This window comes from Clupea harengus, chromosome 21, assembly GCF_900700415.2.
Source record: "Clupea harengus chromosome 21, Ch_v2.0.2, whole genome shotgun sequence".
In the NCBI taxonomy this organism is placed as follows: domain Eukaryota; kingdom Metazoa; phylum Chordata; class Actinopteri; order Clupeiformes; family Clupeidae; genus Clupea; species Clupea harengus.
In genome coordinates this window covers 953,180-975,780 of record NC_045172.1, presented here as the reverse complement: position 1 = coordinate 975,780, position 22,601 = coordinate 953,180, and the positions used below count along the sequence as shown (strand labels likewise).

The following is a 22,601-nucleotide window of genomic DNA, read 5'->3' as shown; positions in this document are numbered from 1 at the left end:
AGAACCACCTACTATTGAAATCAATTGATGGAGCTCCACAGTAAGGAGTATACTAAAAAGACACTGACTCGTGACACTGAGAACAATCTGAGGGGTAGCTGATACATAAATAATAACAGACAGTGTGGAAAACGCAACAGTATTTCTTTACCAAGAGAAACATCATACTCTTCATTTTTTTTCTTGAGTTAACAGAGCTTATTACCATTAACTAATCTAATTGAGTCATAATATAAACATTATAGTCATGTCTTCAGTTATACTTCATAATACAGTGAAAAGAAATGCTTAAATATGATAAATAGATCTTTTTAGAATAGAAAAGGATTCCAGGCATTTCTACTGAGGTCTCTGTAGTCAACAGTGCTCTTGAGACAAGGCCGTGGGGATGCTTGGTCTTCATTAAAAAAACATCATTTGCTTGATACATAAAAATGATACGAATACAAAACAGTAATTTATGATATAACAACATAAAGATAGAAATACAGACATGAGTAATATAGAGAGACATTTGAGTTTAATAGCCCTGGATATCAGGCTGACTCCAGGAACCATATATTAAAAATCTCTTGGTCAGCAGGTCTGTCTCTCTTGCTTCTAAACCACTCAGTCACTCACTCACTCACTGTCAAACTTACAACAGTCACTGAGAAGGAGGAGAAGATTTAGATCATCTATCCTCAAAATGGATTCAGTGCTGACGGACAGACAATGTACTCAGTGCTGACGGACAGACAATGTGGCTGTGTTTGTGTGTCTCTGTGTGTGTGTGTGTGTGTGTGTGTGTGTGTCTGTGTGTCTGTGTGTGTCTGCGTGTGTGTGTGTGTGTGTGTGTGTGTGTCTGTGTGTGTGTGCGTGCTTGCGCACAAACATTGCGGTGGGGTGGGGTTCCCCTGATGCATGCTGAGAGTCTCATGAGCTCCTGCTGATGTGATATGCTCTCAGTCCACAGTTACAGCGCTGTTTCAAAGATGATCAGAGTCCCATCTGCATTAGGTCCTTCAGGTGCGCTCAGACTGGTCTGACTCTTGTTCAGGTGTGCCTGTAGTTAGAGGAGGGACAGAAAACCTTTATAATAGCTATTCCCACACAGAAGTTTGGGCCAACATGGCACATTGATATGCAGTGTACAACTGCAAAAATGAGTTTATGGTTTAGTATTTAGGCCAGGCTAAGGCTAAGGCTAAACACTAGACACCGGCTTAGGTGTTGAAGCAGACAGTGGAATTATGTCATGGCTGTGGGATTCCAATCCACACTCGTATAGAGCAGGGCATTACTGCCCTCTATCTCAGCCATTATGAAACAGAGTTCATGCCATCCTCACACTACAGCCTTGATTCCTGCTGGGCTGGAAGCAAAAACAAGTCCCTCTCGGCAAAAACTGAACTTGCCTAAAGCCACTAGATGGCTCTGCAGGACTCATCCTATGTTGTTCCACACATTCAGTCTATCCCTGAAGTGTTCAAGAACATTCCCTTCATGGGCTCATGTGTGAATGGGTGCAGGGATCCATATTCAGGGAAATCTGTAACCCCAATTTCCTCAGGACCTAGTAACACGTCAGGGAAAATGCCTGTATGGCTGTGTTGTGAATGAAAGCGGTAACATTGTAGGGACAAGCACATACATCCATCTGCCACCACTGTCACAGGGGGAGCAGGGAGAATCCACTTGTTTGCAAAAAAAACAACAGTCTCTTGCTGTTGCTTTTCAACAACAATTTGTGACAGATAAAAACTGAAACAAAGACACTAGAAGGGCTAGACTTCTGCCACATCTTGCAACGTTAGCGAAAGTAAAACAACATTTTGTGGAGCGGCCCTGTGAGTTGGAACCGCTCCAAAATGTAATGGGTTATTCGTTGGTCCACCTTTCATGAAAATCGAGCCAGTAGCTTTTGCGTAATCCTGTTTACAGACAGACAAACAAACAAACAAACAAACAAACAAACAAACTACACCGAAAACCTTAGCGGAGGTAATAACGAAAGCAGTGGGAGTATTTAGAGCCAAAGATTTGCAGTCCTATTTGGTGGTCACTGACACAGGATTATGAAAAATGAAGTGCGTTCCAATGTCCCGTACACATTTCAGCAGTAAAGCTCTATGAAACATCACAAAGAGAAACTGAAAACGAATCCACTCAGACACCCTATCTAGCTCTCTTTACTGATAATTGGGCCTCCGGAGCAAGTCAAAATGTTACAGAAGCCATGGGCCCGCTGCACCGTGGCATCCCTAATCCACACTAGACCTTTGATAGAGATCATTTTGAAACACTCTTAATGACTTAAGAATATATTAATCAAGTGCCTTGTATTAATAATTACCTTGTATGAATCATGTGCTTATGTAAGCAGGAACATGGCTTTTCTGTGTTTCTGTGTGTGTGTGTAACTTAGATTATGAGGTGCCACTTAGTCTGCATATGTGCAAGAGCATGTTTAGGTCAGAGGTGATAAGAAGGGTTGAACTGTGCCTCTTTCGACCTTGTGTAAAGCTGACATCCTTGCAAGACAGGCTGACAAAGTGTTTTGGCGTCAGAGAACGCTAACTTCTATCTATATGAACCTTGTGTGATGTGTTTCATTTTGCTTCTCTCTTATCTGCTGCAGTCTGGGAGTGAGCTCGGGCTCCCTCTCTCTCTAAGAGGGGCCTGTGCCTCTCTCTGGCCTAACAGGAAGTGGGTGAGCCCGACAAGCTTGTTGTCGTTGTTTAATAAATATACTTATATGCAACTCTGTGAATTTTCACCTAACAACCTTCATTTCTTGTAACGGATTAAAAACAAATATTGCCAGCAAATTGACAGCTCAAATGCGTATAATTGTTCAAAGTTTTGTTCATACTGTGTGTTATCTGAGAGACAAACCTGTTTGGCTGTTTGCAGCAGATAGGCTGCCTCTGCCTTCCCCGTCTGCTGAACCATCTTGAAGAACATACTCTCTGGGTTCTGCAGGAGGGTGTAGGGCGTATCGCATTCATGGATTTGGCCTGCATTCATGACCTGCAAGCACACAGGGTTAACAGACAGTTAAACAAGTGACAGTTCAGCTGTGAACTGTTGTTTAAACATAGGTGACAAGAGACAGGCAGAGCAACATACTGCCATTGTCCAATGGACTAATGGACACTGTCTATGGTGTCCACTTTATTAAGACGAAATCCCAATGCCATGAGTCCATATTCATGATGTGTAGGGGGGCCTGTAGGCCTTGGTTTTGAAGTCATGATTGTGGTTGGAAATTCTTTCTTGGCAAATCATGAGATCTAATAACTAGCCTAGGCCAGAGTGACAGAGCAAACATGTCCCTTGGAGAACCAAAAAGCTTTCTATCTGAAGGGCTTTGACCAGATTCTAGAGGGATTTCAGGTGCACAAGCACAGAAGGTGTCAACCTTCTGGACCTGTACCAAAATGTGCCCAACAATTAAAGCCTTGTACCAGAGTCTAATAAGTCTTTGAAAACCTATCCTTTGTTCCAAGGAACGCGGTGAAGTTCTTACTAGGCTCTAGCAACAGGGCCCTAGTTAACCAACAGGGCCCTAGTAGACCAACAGGGCCCTAGTAAACCAACAGGGCCTGAGTAAACCAATTCAATATGGAGATTAAGAGTTTTAGACACAGAAAATTTGCACTTGTGAAAAATGCTATAATGTGAGGATGCTTTCACAGATAATGACATCAATAATAATAAAAAAAAAACAAGCTCAGTAAACAAAAAACTAAATCAAATCAATATTTGGTGCAACCTCCACTTGTCTTCAAACCAGCACCAATTTGCTGGTACACTTGGTGGTCTGTTTCTTCATGTGATCCCATGTTCCACTGGTTTCACTGCCCGTTCTGGTTGATGTTCAATAGTGTTTGATCTGCAATGTGGTCTCTTACTGTGTGGACACACTAATGCTAATACTGTGTGGACACACTAATGCTAATGCTGTTTTGAAACAATAAAATCAAAATGTTTGCACAGTACTGTATGTATATATATATATATATATATATATATATATATACATACATATACATATACATTTTGAAGCCAAACCGTAACCAATAGTAAATGTCAATGGGAGAAACCAGGATGTCATAGAGTGCTGCCTTACCAGGATGCGGTCACTGTCAATGATGGTGTTCAGCCTGTGGGCGATGGTGAGCACAGTACACTCTCGGAACTTCTCTCGGATGGTTCGCTGGATCAGTTCATCTGTCCTACGGACGAAAATAACCACGTTCAGTTTAGAAAAGCGTTTAAGAGCAGTAGAACACTATTCCCAAACTAGTGGTGACGTCATCACTAATGGTTTCAGTTCTCACTTGTGGTCAACGTTGGCAGTGGCCTCGTCGATAATGAGGATGCGGTTCCTGCGGAGGATAGCACGTGCCAGACACACCAGCTGCCTCTGGCCCAGGCTGAAGTTTGAACCAGACTCGGCCAGCACCGTCTCCAGCCGCCCTGGTAATTCTTCTACCACCGCCTTCAGTTGGACCTGCGTGGAAAACACCGTAAATCAATTAATACATTTCAGGATCAATGGGGAAAATGTCTGTATGGTGAACAATGATTGGTCGGGGTCAAACTTGTAGACACAGACTGACAATCCAATTGTTTTTGGGATTTTATGGGACTCATTGAAAATATTATGAATAAAGTAAATCTCAACAATGTTTTTTATATATGATATTTTATATATTATATATATACACACACATTTTTTACACCTTTGCTATCAAGTCCCCTACATATCAATGACTGGGTTTGTATCCACTGCTTGAGTCTATGTGGGTAGTTGTGGTGTATTTTCTAGTGTTCTATCATATTATGTAGTGTATGTCCTCTGAACACACCATCACATCAGACCAAATTTGATTCAGACAAATACAAAAACAAATGATGTTCTTGATGACCAGCCTTACTTTCTTATAGTGCTTTTGGTGCACCTGTGTAGGTGAATGATTGTGTCTGTGCGTGTGCGTGCGTGTGTCTGTGTGTGTGTGTGTGTGCATGCGTGTGTGTGTGTGTGTGTGTGTGATGATGTGGTGCTGTGAGGCCCCATATTTCTGTATCGATTTAAGGTCAGTTTTACTTTTTCTTTTATCCTGCACGCATTTCATTTGATGGTCTGGCATTAAATGTTGAATCAGTGTTTTTGTGGTCCAATTACATTGTTCCAATCGGTACTCATTCTGAGCGATGCTATGACTTCTAATATCAGCAGGTGTCAATGTCAGGAGGAGCTAAGCGTTTTAGTACTGCAGGATTGGTATCAATGGGGGCATTGGGATAGTCTCATTAATAGGTGCACATAAGGAGGAGAGCTGGTGTGAGTTGGATCTAATATTCAGAATGATAGTTTAGACCTTAGAGGTTAGTTAAGAACTGTTTGATTTATTTTTTCTAAAAAAAAGATACTTCTACTCAGGGGATTTTGACCGTTTTCAAAAATTTAGATTTTTCCTATTTGGTATTTACAGTCTTTTGCCACAATTGAATCACAATTAAAAAAATTCTAACATCAGTTATACTAATATTATAGTAATATAAGTTGTTCAAATGTATATGTTAATATCAGTTGTATAAATGACACTATACTCATATGAGTCCTGTGTGTGTGTGTGTATGCTGGTGCATGTATTCTCTTGTTGTGTGTGTACCTCCTCTAGAGCACTCCACAGGTCCTGGTCCGAATGCTGACTGAAAGGGTCCAGGTTCTTCCTCATGGTTCCAGTGAAGAGCACGGGGTCCTGAGGAATAATGGACATCTTCTGCCTCAGGTCATGCAGCCCTAACTCAGAGATCTGTAAAGAATCCACCACGATCTTCCCCTTGGGTTCCGCCAGCCGGAAGAGTGCGGATATTAAAGAGCTCTTTCCTGCACCGGTCCTCCCAACGATTCCCACCTGCACAGAATAAGGCAAGTTATATATCTCTATTCCAGAATATATCTTCAAAATCAGATCACTGCACTCATGACTGATGTGAGGTCATTACCTTTTCTTTGGGCCTGAAGGTAGCCGTCATGTTCTTCAGAACGACGGGTCCATCAGGGTAGTACGAGAAGTTGACCTGGTCAAATGTGATTTGCCCTTTGGATGGCCAGGAAGGGGGAGGGCGCTTTTCTGTTTCCCACGGTGCTTCATTCTCCAGTTCAGTATACTCCACAACCCTCTCCACTGAGGTCATCTGATCTCCAAAAACACAGCAAATATGAGCACATACAGAGATCAACATAAACACATGTACATACATACACATGCATTAACACACACACACACACACACACAGATGAGATCCATACTAATAGCTACATCTCTCAAGTTCTTCTCTTCAGTAGCAAAAAATACCAATTCTCACTTAATGGAGCTTTAAAGGGTAAAGGTCAGGTACTTAGCAGACACCTTTATCCAAAGCTACTAACCTCACCAACAAAGCAATGACTTTAACCACTGCGCCACAAATCTACTCGTTTGAGGGTGTGTCCAAGTAGGAAGGCCGCCAAGGTGTCCCGACATACACAAATATTTGCCAGTTTCCTCCATTTATACCCCAGTTGCAATATATATATTTACTAGGTATGTTTAACATTAGCCCACAAAGGAAACATCTGGTTAAGTCTGAAAAGAAACCAACCTGTTTAGTTTCCAGGCTAGTACTCCTTTCTATAGCCAAAGATAACGAAGGTTGCTTGATTAAAATGAATTCCATTATTTCTAAGCCCAAATCCTTGCTAACATTAATGTTAGCTGTTTTTTTTTATTTTATGTGGGCTAATTTGCTAAATCTCCAGATATCAATGTTATTTAACTATGGTAATTATTATTGTATATCATTGTTTATACCACTCGACAGGCAGTTTATCGTTTGCCATCATTGCTGTAGATACCATTAAAACTTTCCAGATTCAACTTTTTAACCAGATCTGCTTCATGTCTTGATATACATAAATACAGACACACTATGGCAAGCCCTGAATGATGGCTGAGCTAATCACAAAAGAGATAGTATCTTCAACGTCATTGGGCATGTTTGGAGGCGGGCCAGCGGGGTTTGGCCCTGCTCAGAAGAGAGACCAAAGTGAGCGTGGCGCCGTTTGGTTCCATTCAACTGAGCGTGACGCCGTTTGGTTCCATTCAACTTGGAATGGAAAACAAATTAGTTTGGCACAGACCGACTCTGTGCAGCCAAAAGTCCCAATGGAAAACCCCAACAGTTCTATAACCCAAGGCCCTAGGGGTTAGGGTCTGAAACCCCAACAGTTCTATAACCCAAGGCCCTAGGGGTTAGGGTCTGAAACCCCAACAGTTCTATAACCCAAGGCCCTAGGGGTTAGGGTCTGAAACCCCAACAGTTCTATAACAACAAGGCCCTAGGGGTTAGGGTCTGAAACCCCAACAGTTCTATAACCCAAGGCCCTAGGGGTTAGGGTCTGAAACCCCAACAGTTCTATAACCCAAGGCCCTAGGGGTTAGGGTCTGAAACCCCAGACCTACTCACCATGTTCTCCACTTCGGCGCTCTGCCGGACGCCCCACTGGAACATGCCCATCAGTGTGACAGCATAGGAGAGAGCCAAGCCCACAGACCCAGCCTCTGTATCTGTCAAGAACAGGGCCGAAGATTAACTCAGTTCACATTAATGTTCATCTTCTACATCTACGTTGGTTAACAAAAGGAAATCTTCAGCAATCACAAAGATTCAAGTCATTGAGGTGTCCAATTTGAATGGTGCTTTTCTTTATCGTGTTAACTTCTTGTGAACAATATTGTGAGCCTGCAAAACACACTGCTCTTTAATGTCAAATTCTATTGAGCTATTAAATGAGCTACCAGTGCTTGCAAGGCAGCAAAATAATTTGGAATACATACATAACTTACAAAATATTAAACATGCATAATATTGATGAAAATAACCAATATTTTCAAAACTGTTACAATATTGTTGTCAAACTGTCGTCTACATTCGACAGAAGAATGGTGTACAGTAACGTCAGTGATGGTTTAAAAAGAACATAGTGCATTACACAGGGCTTCATAATTGAAAACCTACATTTGTAATAAAAGATTAGTAAACAGTTATAGCAAACATGAATTAATTAACAACAATATACATTTTATTCAGTAAGCAATTAAGGAAGTCATTTAGTAGACAGCAGTTTAAAATAATTGTACATTCATTTATATGAAATAATGCTGCATCATTTCTGTTCACACAAAACCCAGTGCGCATATCGAAGTTAGAGAATGTGTTTTTCTGCACAGCAGATTCCGCAGATAAGAGATAAGGGTGTTAGGATGCGGTGCCCTCACCGTTAGGACCCAGGTGTTTAACTTCCAATTGCCCTTATCTGGGTCAAAAGCCACCCCAGCTGTGGGTTCTACAAAAAACAAGCTATATTCGTGTCCTTGAGACAGGCACCGTCTTGTACCAGAAGGGCTTCACACCCAATAGTAATTTTCCACTGAAAAATGAATCATGCTATCACTGAATAGAATAAAAACTGAGAGTTTGCGGTTCAGGGTCTTAGTTCTCAAGAACGAGCTGACACCCTGCTTGCAAGTAGAATAAATATCAGGACATCCTTTGCTGCTGTGTGCTCTGGTCCTCTGTCAGATAGAAGTTAGATGGAATAAGATTATTTCCATGACAAGGACCAATATGCTATTTAGGACCACTTGATAGTATGCTGGATGAACAATGGGCCAATGAATTTAGGATAATTTAGGATTATGTATTCATTAGAAGTGCCATGCTTGTAGAAGCAGCACAATGAACGGAAATGTTGGACTCCCTTCCTGAAAACAATACAATTCATTTATATCTAAAGGGTTCACATCACTGCAGGACACTGCTACCTGTGTTGCCAAAGTTAATACCTAGCAAGCTAGATACTAGCTAGCGGGCTAATCAAACTATTTATACCTCGGCTAGCATCCACCCTTGTGATCAGTCAAGCAGAGTATTTACATTCCTTAGGATTTAGAGAGAGAGAGAGAGAGAGAGAGAGAGAGAGAGAGAGAGAGAGAGAGAGAGAGAGAGAGAGAGAGAGAGAGAGAGAGAGAGAGAGAGCTTGAATTCCAATGAAGTTGCCTATGAAATGATCATGAAACTGAATTGCCTAACACAAATGGCTGACACAGGAGCAAATCAGAAATGTTATTTGAAATATATTGTGAGGGAATAATAGTGATTTCCTAATGGTGCATGGTATGCCAGTGATGTGACAACAATTTGAATTACTGTTTTGGATCAATAAGCTCCCAAACGCAGTGATTGTGACAACAATTTGACTTACTGTTTTGGATCAATAAGCTCCCAAACGCAGTGATTGTGACAACAATTTGACTTACTGTTTTGGATCAATAAGCTCCCAAACGCAGTGATTGTGACAAATATAGCGCAGATGCCATCCAGTCTCACAGCAAACCAACGCGAGGTGGTCAGGAACAGGAACCAGGCCCCTGGAAGGGAACAGATCCACAGTTTATACACTCATACTGATGAACACATGAACACTCATACTGATGAACACATGAACACTCATACTGATGAACACATGAACACATGAACACTCATACTGATGAACACATGAACACATGAACACTCATACTGATGAACACATGAACACTCATACTGATGAACACATGAACACATGAACACTCATACTGATGAACACATGAACACATGAACACATGAACACTCATACTGATGAACACATGAACACTCATACTGATGAACACATGAACACTCATACTGATCAGAATCAGAATTAGAATCAGAATCAGAATTCTTTTAATGGCCAAGTATATTTACATATACAGGAAATTATCTTGGTGGTTGGTGCATAGGACATAAAACACATAACATAACAACAAAATAGCAAAAACAAGAATAAAAGACAAATACAGAATATTAAATAATAATAAATAATTGTGAATTGGAATTGGCAAACCCAGAGTCAGTGTGATGCAGGGGGCTTGTTTGTGAGCACCACTGCCGTGGGGAAAAAACTGTTCAGGTGGCGCGAGGTTTTGGTCTTTATAGCCCGGAACCTTCTGCCAGATGGGAGTCTTTGGAATAGGTGGTGACCGGGATGGGAAGGATCAGCGATGATCTTGCATGCTCTCTTGCTGGTCCTGGAGTGAAACAGGTCTAGGAGAGACGGCAGGTCGCAGCCGATGACCTTCTCGGCTGACCGAATGATCCGCTGCAGTCTGCCTTTGTCCTTTGCAGTAGAGGCAGCGAACAAGATGGTAATAGATGAGGTGAGGATTGACTCAATGATGGCTGTGTAGAACTCGACCATCACTTTCTGCGGCATGTTGAATTTTTTTTAGCTGCCGAAGGAAGAACATCCTTTGCTGGGCCTTCTTGATTGTGGAGGTGATGTTCTCCACCTTTACAGTGTTAACTGGGGAGTCACACATGATGAGGGGGATGGTTGGGGCTGGGCTCCTCCTGAAGTCTGCTACCATCTCTACTGTTTTACAGGCGTTCAGCTCCAGGTGATTCTGGCTGCACCAGAAAGCCAGGCTGTCAACTTCTTTTCTGTAGGCTGCCTCGTCCACATTGGAGATAAGTCCAATGAGGGTTGTGTGATCCGCAAATTTAAGGAGTTTGACAGAGGGGTGGCTGGAGGTGCAGTTGTTGGTGTAGAGGGAGAAGAGTAAAGGAGAGAGCACACAGCCTTGTGGGGCTCCAGTGCTGATGGTCCGGGGCTCCGAGACAAGCTTGCCCAGCCTCACACGCTGCTTCCTGTCTGACAGGAAATCAGTGATCCACCTGCAGGTGGGCTCAGGCACGCTCAGCTGTGTTAGCTTGTCTTGGAGGAGAGCTGGGGCGATGGTGTTGAATGCGGAGCTGAAATCCACAAACAGGATCCTGGCGTAGGTGTCGGGGGAATCAAGGTGCTGGAGGATGAAGTGGAGTCCCATGTTGATTGCGTCATCTACAGACCTGTTGGCTCTGTAGGCAAACTGCAGTGGGTCGAGGAGGTGGTTGGTGATGGCCTTGAGGTGGGTCAGCACGAGGCGCTCAAAGGTCTTCATTACCACAGAGGTCAGGGTGACTGGTCTATAGTCATTAAGGCCTGTGATCCTCTGCTTTTTGGGAACGGGGATGATGGTGGAGGTTTTAAAGCAGGCAGGGACCACGCATTCAGCCAGTGAGGTGTTAAAGATGTCCGTGAACACTGAAGACAGCTGGTCCGCACAGTACCTTAGTGTGGAGGGAGAGACAGCATCTGGTCCAGCTGCTTTGCGGGGGTTCTGTCTTTTTAAGAGCTTATTGACATCCCTCTCCTGAATGGAGAGAGGTGTGATGGGGGGGAGAGGGCTGTCTTTGTCCAGGCTGGGAAGAGTAGATGTGATAGCTGTGGTGGGGACAGGATTAGGACTAGGGATGCACGATAATATCGGCACGACATCGGTATCTGCAGATAAAAGCTTCAAAACGTAATTATCGGCATCTGCAGATTTGAACATTTCTGCCGATGTACCCGGCCGATAAAGTGACGTTCAAATTATGCGCACGCGTAGCAAATGTTTTGGTTACTATGAGCGCCAACAACGTAATTCAACACGTCGGCTGTGTGGCAGTACTTCACAGTATCAGAGGATGTTGACATACTATTTGTCAGGAAACTTTTCAGGAGATGGAAGAGGAGACGACAGCGTGGCCGTAACGTAGGTTGCATGCATAGATGCAGACCACCCGCATGCAACGCTTTGACAACACTAGCTAGTTAGCTTGCATGCTACATGACACCAGCGAAGTTGATGATCTCATTTGACGGGATGTGAAACGTTATGTCACGAGCCCACGCTATCTGTACATGGCTTACTTTTGCATATATGGAATTTATACAGCTAACTTGGCAATAACCTTACATAGATTAGTCTAGAAATCCTAGAAGGGATGTTATTAAACTGTTAGTCAGTTAACCAACGTTAGCTTGCCAAGTTAGCCAAGTTGCATTGTTGTAGTTGTTCAAGTTCAAGGATGTACTGTTCAAGTATGAAAATTATGACGTGAAAATATAAATAAATCTGCCATATTTGAAATCATTTCAATAGTTTTCATGAGTGAATGTCTATTTCTAAAATGATACAAATCAAGTTTTTAATGTCCCGTATCTACAGAAATACCCTATCATAATAACAGATTAGTTCTAGTACAGGAGAGACTTTTCAATAATTAAAAAGCAGAGGTGTATATATCGGTATCGGCATCGGCAATCGGCCAAAATGAGCTTGTAAATATCGGCATATCGGATATCGGCTAAAATTCAATATCGTGCATCCCTAATTAGGACTGGTCCATTGTCTGTCGAATCTACAGTAGAAGTCATTCAGATCATTTGCCAGTCTAAGGTCTTCCATAGAGTGGGGGGATTTGGTTTTGCAGCCTGTGATCACCTGAAGGCCTTTCCAGACTGACGAGGAGTCATTGGCTGCAAATTGATGTTCCAACTTCTTAGAGTACTGTTGTTTGGCCTCCTTAATCTCCTTGCCAAAAGAGTATTTCGCCAGTCTGAACCTATCCTTTTCCCCACTCTTGAAAGCCTCCTCCTTCTCCAAACGAAGCTGTTTGAGTCTGGCAGTGAACCAAGGCTTGTCGTTGTTGTAGATAACCCTGGTGCGTGTTGGAATACAGCTGTCCTCGCAGAAGTTAATGTATGACGTCACAGCCTCTGTGTATTCGTCCAGACTGCTGGAAGAAGTTCTAAAAATGTCCCAGTCTGTGTCATCCAGGCAGCCACGCAGCTCCTCCACAGCTTCTCTGTTGTTCCAGTTTTTTGTTCTCCGCACAGCAGGTTTAGAAATTTTAAGTTTTTGTCTGTAAGCCGGGATCAGGTGAATAAGAGCGTGGTCGGATAGCCCCAGAGCAGCGTGTGAAACTGCATGATAAGCCCTGCTGATGGTGCTGTAGCAGTGGTCCAAAGTATTCTCCTCCCTGGTCGGGCATTTGACTAACTGTTTGTATTTCGGGAGTTCGTGAGTGAGGTTGCCCTTATTAAAATCTCCAATGACAATAACAGGAGAATATGTATTATCTCTCCTACTCTCCACTCCTAATATCTGATCAGCGAGTTGACGTTGAGCCTCTCGCACGTCAGCTTGCGGTGGGATGTAAACTCCAGCTAGAATAAAAGAAGTGAATTCACGGGGAGAGTAGAACGGTCTGCAGGTGATGAAAAATGATTCTAAGTCGGAAGAACAGGATTGTAATATCACTTTCACGTCATTGCACCAACACTGGTTTATATAGAAACAAATCCCTCCGCCTTTGGATTTGCCTGAAAGAATCGGATCGCGGTCTGCACGTAACAGCTGATAGCCGGTCAGCTGTGCTGCAGAGTCTGATGAACACATGAACACTCACACTGATGAACACATGAACACTCATACTGATGAACACATGAACACATGAACACATGAACACTCATACTGATGAACACATGAACACTCATACTGATGAACACATCAACACATGAACACATGAACACTCATACTGATGAACACATGAACACTCATACTGATGAACACATGAACACATGAACACTCATACTGATGAACACATGAACACTCATACTGATGAACACATGAACACATGAACACTCATACTGATGAACACATGAACACATGAACACTCATACTGATGAACACATGAACACATGAACACTCATACTCATGAACACATGAACACATGAACACTCATACTGATGAACACATGAGCACATGAACACATGAACACTCATACTGATGAACACATGAACACATGAACACTCATACTGATGAACAGATGAACACATGAACACATGAACACTCATACTGATAAACACAACACACCTGAGTGTAGATCCTGATGGGCATCAAATGCCAGCTGAAAGCGCTCCGCAGCTTTAAAGGCACGGATGGTCCAGAGCCCCTGCAGTGATGATGACAGGTGTGAGAACACAGGACTCCGAGCTGCAGAGAACACACACATATACATCCTCTGGCTCATACACACACAAATGAACATGAACACACACATATACATCCTCTGGCTCACACACACACAAATGAACATGAATTGAAATGAACACACACATATACATCCTCTGGCTCACACACACACAAATCAACATGAACACACACATATACATCCTCTGGCTCATACACACACACACATCAACATGAACTGAAATGAACACACACATATACATCCTCTGGCTCACACACACACAAATCAACATGAACACACACATATACATCCTCTGGCTCATACACACACACATCAACATGAACTGAAATGAACACACACATATACATCCTCTGGCTCACACACACAAATCAACATGAACTGAAATGAACACACACATATACATCCTCTGGCTCATACACACAAATCAACATGAACTGAAATGAACACAAAAACAGTGCCTTGCAAAAAGTATTCAACATCCCTGAAAGTCATCACCATTTATGGATATTTATGCTCCATTGTATACTAAATATATCTAAATATATATATATATATCTTATAATATATATATCTAAATATATATATCTTATAATATAAATATATATATATATATATCTTTTAATATAAATTAGTGCTGTCAAACGATTAAAATATTTAATCGCGATTAATCGCACATTTTTATCTATTCTAAATGTCCCTTCATTTATTTATTTTTTCCATCATTTTGTTTGAATTTTAATGCTCTTATCAACTTGGAAAAGTGGATTGGCTTGCTTTATGCAAATGTTTTATTTTATTGAAAACCAACATTGCCAAACAGGCAAAATAAAATTATAAATTATTTTTTTTCAAGTTTGCTAAGAACATAGCAGTCAGGCCTCTTATTTCAGAAACAATGAACTGTAACAGTTAGGTTACCGATAAAAGGTAAGCCTACAACTTCTTTGCTTTCAGCCAGCTGCCTGTTGACATTTTCAGACAACAGTGAAGCTCGCTTCTTTTGCACAACACAACTTTTAAAAGTAAACTTTCCATTCAGAAGCTTTTTATCATCCATTTCGCCTTATCGCGCTCACCATTAACTCAAACCGTAACGTTAGCCTTCTGCACAGTTTGCGAGGCCAAAAAGAACGTTAATAAAAAAATAAATAAAAATCTTGCGATCATTTTTTTTTTACGGCGTTAAAATGAGTTTGCGTTAACGCCGTTAATAACCCTTTAACTGACAGCACTAATATAAATATATATTTATCTAAATGAACGTATTTTATAATCCAGATAATATCTTATAATCCAGATAATAGTTGATGACTTTCAGGGGGCTGAATACCTTTCTGTACGACGAGTCTTGTTTGGGTGAAAGTTTGTTGATATTTGAGCCAAACAGCCAATCAAATTACACCACTCTCTTCTGTGCTCCTGAAGTCAATTTTGTTTTGAACGCACACACTGCTTTTTTGGAACATTTGAGGACTGTGAGGAGCCATTTGCTGAATTAGGCAAAAAAAATCGCACACTCAACCTTTAATGACCAAATGAGCCTAATGACCATAGGAACATAATGACCCGTCCTAAATGTGCTAAATGGGTAAATGGGGAAGGAAACACATACACTCTGAATCAATCACACACACACACACATTTACAAATCATATAATCTGAATAAAATCATGTAAACCATTCCTTATTCACATGCATATCAATGACAATAAACGCATGACAATAAACAATAACTTGCTAGTGACAAGTACACTTCTTAACAGACATAAACGTATAACTCACTGGTAGACTCAAGTCGTTTCACATCTCTAGAGGTCTGAAGGAAGTAGCGACGGAGAAATATGAATGCAATCAGCAGAGGGATCACAGGGATAAGGATCCAGGGAATCACTGAGGCCGCAACTGCAATCACTCCAATAATTTGCAAAAACACCTAGCAAAGGATGACAGGCAGAGACGAGTAGAGTTATCCCTACAGAAGAAAACGTGCAGGCTACCCATAGTTTAGAATGACTTCGGTTCTTTTTCACGGTCAGCGTAATTATTTACAAATTCATCCATGTGGATTTTGGATTAACTGGGTGATGTGTGCACTAGGGATGCCGTGGGCCCATGGTTCGATGTATTACGTTCTTTTGGGGGCATGGTAACGGTACGGTTTTGACTCTAGACAAATAAAACTTTCTATTCAGAAAAATGGCAGCATGACTGACTAGGCCTGGTTTCTGTCACTTCTACAGTGAGGTAGCTTTCACTTGCTCTGGAGGTCAAACTATCAATGGAGAGAGCTAGGGGGGTCTGAGTCAATTTGTTTTCAATTTTATCTGTGTGATGTTTCATAGAACTTTACTGCTGAAATGTTCATTTTTCCATCAGGTGACATAATCCCGAGTCGGTAGCCACCGAATAGTGCTGCAAATCTTTTGCTATAAATACTCCCACTGCTTTTATTACCTCTGCTAAGGTGGTTTGTTAGTTTGTCTGGCTATGAGCAGGATTATGCAAAAACTACTGGCTCAATTTGCATTAAAGTAACAATATGTAACAATTCTACCTTAAAATAACAGCTTGAAAAAAATTGTGCCGCTACAATTACTTTTAATATGGAGAATGGCCTCTCCGCCATTGCCTTCGGGGGTCTGTAGGGAAATTACTGCGGTCTGTAGGATTTCTGGAGCCGCCCAGTCCTTTGGGTCTGAGCATGCGCAACTAGGATCGGGTAGCGATTTCGATTCAGGGCTAGCCATCTTTCTGCTGGATTAGTAAGTCGTTTATTTGCTGTCCTGCTTTGTCTTGTCTTGCACTTGCTTGATGTTTGACTGTGTTAGCAAAGTTGTTGACTCGCTAGTTTGTCATAAACGAGGAAAGCAAATTTCAACAGGTATCACCGCTAGGGGGAGCTCCAAGCCAAAAACTCCTTAGTGCTGCTTTAAAGGTATAGCATGGGCCACGGAATAACGGATTTAGTTTCACTTACGCTAACATTGTAAGATGTGTCATTTGGCCCTGCCCTTCAAATTTCTTTGTTTTGTTTTTTCATCCATCACAAATTGTGAGATTGTTGTTTTTTCGCTAATGAGTGGAATCTCTTTGCTCCACCTGTGATAGGGTCGAGTGATGGCGACGTAAATGAGACATCATGATAGAACTGTTTCCACTCGAGTAGCCAACCGTGGCCAAGCAATGCGTGCAGACTCTACTTTGTTTCTTTACACTCTTCTTATCCTTGTCATCGTATTGAACAATGAATCCAAAATGTTCCAGCACAGCCGATTTAAAAGACGTGGTGCCTCTCCAAAGTTGCTTCTCTCTGTCTAACTAGCATTCACCATTGTGAAGTTGGAACTGAGATAATTTTGTTTTTAGTTTCCCCTCTCTTCTCCTGCATACAGAGCAACGATAGACTCTATGGAAACTCTACCAGGCTCCTGAGATGCTCTGAATCTGAATGAGCTCTGGATGTACAACATGCATGTAGTCAGCAGCGCAGTGAGCAGAAAATGACATTCGTACCGTAATACCGCCGTTCACATGTGCACAAGTTTATGTAAACCTTTGTAAAAGCATGGTGCTAGCAAATCAAAACCTGCAATATAATCAAATGTGCTTACAATATGTCTGAGTAGAAGAATTTACACTATTCTAAATCATTTTCATTTATGACGACAAACAGACAAAACACAAAATACTGCAGGTCACCTGGATGAAATCTACAAAAGTCCATGGTAGCATCGAATCCAGTTGGCCAATATCTTTGGAGAATCGATTCAAGACTCTACCTGTAAAACCGAAAATAAGAAAGCATTACATTTAATAAGCAAAGAAAAGAGCGACTCACTGAGGAAGATTGGTTAGTTAGTTACTTGTCCTTTTATAATGTCTACTTTTACAGACCTGGATAGTTTAACAGACTATTGATGAATTCATACCCCAATTCCAGGAAAAGCAAACATACTTCTGCCACAGTAGTACATTTAGTCACTTGTTTTACGGTCATTTCCAGACTATCAACAGTGGTTTATACATTGATAGTAAGATGCACAGTAACTCTGCCCATTAAAGTGTGAATTGGTCTTTTTATGAGGTGTGAGGTCTCAGGCCAGTTATCTTGGCTATGACCTATCTACTAACTAACAGTGCGTAGTTTTCTAGTGTGTCTAATATGAACTAACTTTAATATGAAGTGAATATGAACTACGCAGGCACACAGAGGGCTTCTACCCATCATAGCTTTTGAACTAGCTTGCTCTAGCTTAGGGAACCATCTTGGTTTTAACTAGCTTTCTCTAGCTTAGGGAACCATCTTGGTTGGAACAGTTGGCAGCTGGTAGTGTGTAATGAACTCATGTTAATATGTGTGAATATAAACTTGTTAACATGAAGCTGTACAGGCACCCTGAGCGTTTCAACCGTTGGTGGACATTTGCCCCCATAACAGGGAACAGTGCATGGTGAATATCCACCAATGGTAATCACATCAAATAGTGTAAAAAGGAAAGGCTGTCACTCGTTGCCTAACACTAGAGCCTGATTCATTGGATTTTTATGCTTATTTAATCCACTCTTGCTAAAACTAAATTTCTGTGCAGATAGTGTGCAAACCATTTCTGTTTTGGGTCTTGACGCGTTTGGCCTTGAAACTTTTATTCTGATTAAGTTGTTTTTACATTAGTTTTAAATCTTTTTACCATGAGCCATTCTTGACAACAACCACAACAACAACAATAAGCAGAAGCAACAGTATCTGTCAAAGAAAGTTTTTCAGGTTATGCACTGCTTACCGTTTAGCATCTAATGTTTTACTAATGACCATTTCTGTTCATTATGGAAAAATAGAAAACAATGTTAATGTATACTACTGGCAAATACATTTCATGCACACTTACCAATTGGGTTGACATCAAAGAAGCGCACCGGTGTGCGCAGAATAGAGTTGAACATGCGATTATGTAGTGTCTGAGCCGCACGCACCAATACGTTGAACATGATCAGACTCCGCATGAAACCAAACAATAGTGTAGCACCCGTCAGACCTGGAAACACATTTAGATGGACAAAGGAAAACTTAATATCCACTCATTAAAAAACACTGAACCCTTTTTACAAACACATATAATCTGTGTAAAATCTACATTAAACTTCAAAAGGGAAGCACAAATCTTTCTGGGTATTATAATTCTCATCTGTATTGAAAACAAGCCATACGTCATAAAGGCAAGATGTGTCAGAAATGATTTGTTTGGGTACATTTTAAGACATGAAGAGTGTAACATACAACAACACACCATCTAATGGTATGTACCATTTATACTGTAAGGCAAAATTCCCTCTGAGAACGATCAGAAAATGACAGACATTCACTCTGTTTGGTCAGGTGTCAAAGGTCAGTCGTCACACCACAGCTTCTCAGCCAGGACTGTTTGTGTTAATGAAACCGAATATTGCGGTTTTCTTGTTGTAACAGACATGAACAGAGTGCTAACATTATTTTGGATCATCTGACTCCCATTCCCCTGCATATGTACCCTGTCTTTGTCTCGTTAAGAGCAAATAGCTGAGACCTGACTCATTAGCATTTGAACTCCTTTCCCCCAGATAGCCTCCTCCTCTTCCACCTGGTTCAAAACTGATGAGTTTAAATTTAAAGTCATATATTACCAATGTGCTGAGGAAAACTCTCATGCAACCTTGGGACGACCTAAACTCACCTAGACCATGGAGGCGTTTGATCAAAATTCAGAACATCACACTGGTAAAATTAGATGAAATTCTTTTTGGCACATGGAAAATCAATGTGGCTGGCACATTAGATAGGTTGGCAACAAAAGGCGAAAGTCTAAAACAATGTCCTCTTGTTGAAGGTATCATGTGTTTATTGTTTGCAAAACAAAACTTAAATACAGAGAGACATTGTAAGCCAAGTCTTCTGATGTGAGATGATGCCGGCTCCACAGAGGAACACTCGGACAATGTGGTTGTGCCTGTCATTCGTGGACAATTCCAACATTCCTCCTAAACTGCTTGAACACCAGTAACTTCATCAAGCCAAACACGCTGCACTGTGGTAGCCATTCGACACAGAAATGTAAGCAGTCAACGTCTGAAAGGAAACGCCCCAGACGCGACCCAAAGGACCAGAGCCAGTTCTGTAGCTGCCACACACTGGGCCATGAGGTGCAGACATATGGGTCACTGGGTTTGGGAAAGCCTCAACTGTCCTTTTCTAAAGCGTCGTCAGTCACTGGTATCAGCTCAGCTCATCTGACATGCTCTGACTCAAAAAACAGCCTGAAGGACCAGATTCGAACTCTTATCAAAAGAGCTTCTGACTTATGGTCATCAATATCAAATCAGTGCAGCTCATCTGGCATTGAACCCTCGTCTGATCGTGAACGAGTTTGAACCCTTGTGCACACTATTAAGTCAATGCCCAGGATCGCATGTCTAACTTCTTCCAGCAATTCCAATGCTTCCCCAGGCTCCCATCCAATGCTCTAGGTGTGGTTCAGCTCCTGCTAACACCTATTAAGACCTGTTTGGGCTGTTGGGTGTGTACTCAAATGGACTACTCAATGGAATGATTTGCCTCAAAACTCAACAAAGTGGTAAGAAAGTCACTTCTGTTCTCTAACTAATTGGCTAAAAATAACGCAGTAATCACAGTAAAACAGTAATCCAACGTATGCGGTTTATATCTTATTAATAGTATCGCAATCTTGCAGGTGAATTTAAAATGATAGGCAATGATGTCTTCGGATTGCCTGTATAGGTAGTGTGCTGTGTCCACTCCAGATTAATCCTTAACCTATGCAGAGGTTGTATAAATTGACCATTGTGTTATTAATGTTTCAGTAGTCTGTATGCAGTGTCTGCTATGGGGACGGCCAAAAACAGGACACTAGCAACAGACGTCTTGACGCAATCTTGTAGCAGCATTCATTTGCTGACTCAGTTCATGAACGTACATGCATTCTGAAAGAGGATGTTATGTGAAAACAATTTGTCTGTGCATATGTATTTGGTGATTAAGCAACCTAATAGGCACTGACTTTACAGTGTGGGCACACTGGTTGGCACCGCCAGACGCTCTCTAACCTGTGAAGGCTGTATGCCCATAGATGGCACATGAATTGGCATGAAACAGGACTGTGTTGCAGCCATGGCCTTATGAGCCCTGATGTGGAAGCCATGGTAGGAGAGCCATTCCAGCTCTTTTGAGGCCTAACCACACCATCCAAATATCACTAACAAATGATCGTATAGGAATATAGAGTAGCAAAATGACAGTGACAAATTAGAAACATTTGGTCCATTGATTACCTATCAACATGCGCTCGGGTCTCCCCTTGTACATAGACTAACCCACAGGTTGAGGGTGCAGCCCAGTATTGTGGCTGTGTAGAAGCATCACACAGATATAAGGCTAATAGGCTTGAAAGATATTAGCAACATTTACTTTCTGGATACAGATAATTACCCCGGCCTGAATGAATATGAAAGTATGAATAGCTTACTGTGTTAGTCATGCGTTGCGATAACACTGTTACTAGTATTCATTTAAAAAACAAAACAAAACAAAGAATGTAAGTTGAGGTACCTGGCTTGGCTACCATGGGTTGGTCACATTGTATTATACAGCGGTGGATTGCCTTTCAACCTCTGCACTGGGCCAAATGGTTCTACTGAACTTGCCTGCCACTCTGGTAGGTTTAACAAGCTGGAAAGTGAGGCAATCTGTGGCAGCACTGCAGTCTCTGAGCCATTCAACAAAACTAGTGACAGGTTGTGTCTGTGAAATAGGCCTAAACCTTGAAAATGGCCGTGGAGATATCCTGAGCGACAATATCTCTACAAGGCTAAATAAAAAGTAAGAGAAGAACTTCTTGATTAACATGTAGGTTCTTAAAGGGAAACTTCTGGATAGTTTTAAGAGCTTTTTGGGTCCAAAACCTTTACTAACGACAATTAATGATCGGAAACGGTCCAGTATTTAGTTAGAACGCTGGAACTGGTAACCGTAACCCGTTTCTACAGTCATTTTGTACAGAAGCTGAAACTACAGAAACTGTAGAAACAGCAATTTTCTACAGTTTCTTCAAAGTTATCGAGGATAACAGACAGGTCTATCGCTGTAGGGACCCTTTTCATTGTATTTATTTTAGGACATCACAATGCCTTGTAGAATCACAACTATAAATGTGAAATGTAAATGTTAACGATACAAATATTCTTCTTATTTAATTATTTAGAATTGTAGACTTGATGTCCTGGAAACTTAACTTTTTCTTAACTGCGTTCATGAATGAGGTCCAATGATACATTGCTACAAAAGCATATTTAAACTCTGGGCTAGATTTAATCCTCTCGCTAAACTGTTCCATAGTTTAGCTAGGCAATGCTATATGGTTACTGTTCCATAGTTTAGCTAGGCAATGCTATATGGTTACTGTTCCATAGTGTAGCTAGGCAATGCTATATGGTAACTGTTCATAGTGTAGCTAGGCAATGCTATATGGTTACGTGGATTAGTTCCATGTGGAAACAAATATTTGTTTTGTATTCCACAATATATGCTGTAAATAAATCCTCCTTGCAAGAGGGTTGCTTCTATGTGTATGTGTGTGTGT

At 41.4% G+C, this 22,601-nt stretch overlaps 1 protein-coding gene across 1 annotated transcript in view; it reads right to left on the bottom strand.

The window, feature by feature from the left end:
• Window positions 1–720: 720 nt before the first annotated feature.
• LOC105896537 (ATP-binding cassette sub-family C member 4) overlaps window positions 721–22,601 on the bottom strand; it is a 34,718-nt gene continuing 12,837 nt past the window's right edge. The window contains exons 13-24 of the mRNA XM_031558146.2: window positions 18,861–19,007; window positions 17,674–17,753; window positions 15,757–15,907; window positions 13,857–13,976; window positions 9,357–9,467; window positions 7,504–7,604; window positions 6,001–6,192; window positions 5,664–5,909; window positions 4,326–4,498; window positions 4,115–4,220; window positions 2,878–3,012; window positions 721–1,045 (exon numbers count right to left, since the gene is read on the bottom strand). Coding sequence (XP_031414006.1) covers window positions 956–1,045; window positions 2,878–3,012; window positions 4,115–4,220; window positions 4,326–4,498; window positions 5,664–5,909; window positions 6,001–6,192; window positions 7,504–7,604; window positions 9,357–9,467; window positions 13,857–13,976; window positions 15,757–15,907; window positions 17,674–17,753; window positions 18,861–19,007 — 1,652 coding nt within the window. The 3' untranslated portion in view covers window positions 721–955. The remainder of the gene's footprint in view (window positions 1,046–2,877; window positions 3,013–4,114; window positions 4,221–4,325; window positions 4,499–5,663; window positions 5,910–6,000; window positions 6,193–7,503; window positions 7,605–9,356; window positions 9,468–13,856; window positions 13,977–15,756; window positions 15,908–17,673; window positions 17,754–18,860; window positions 19,008–22,601) is intronic.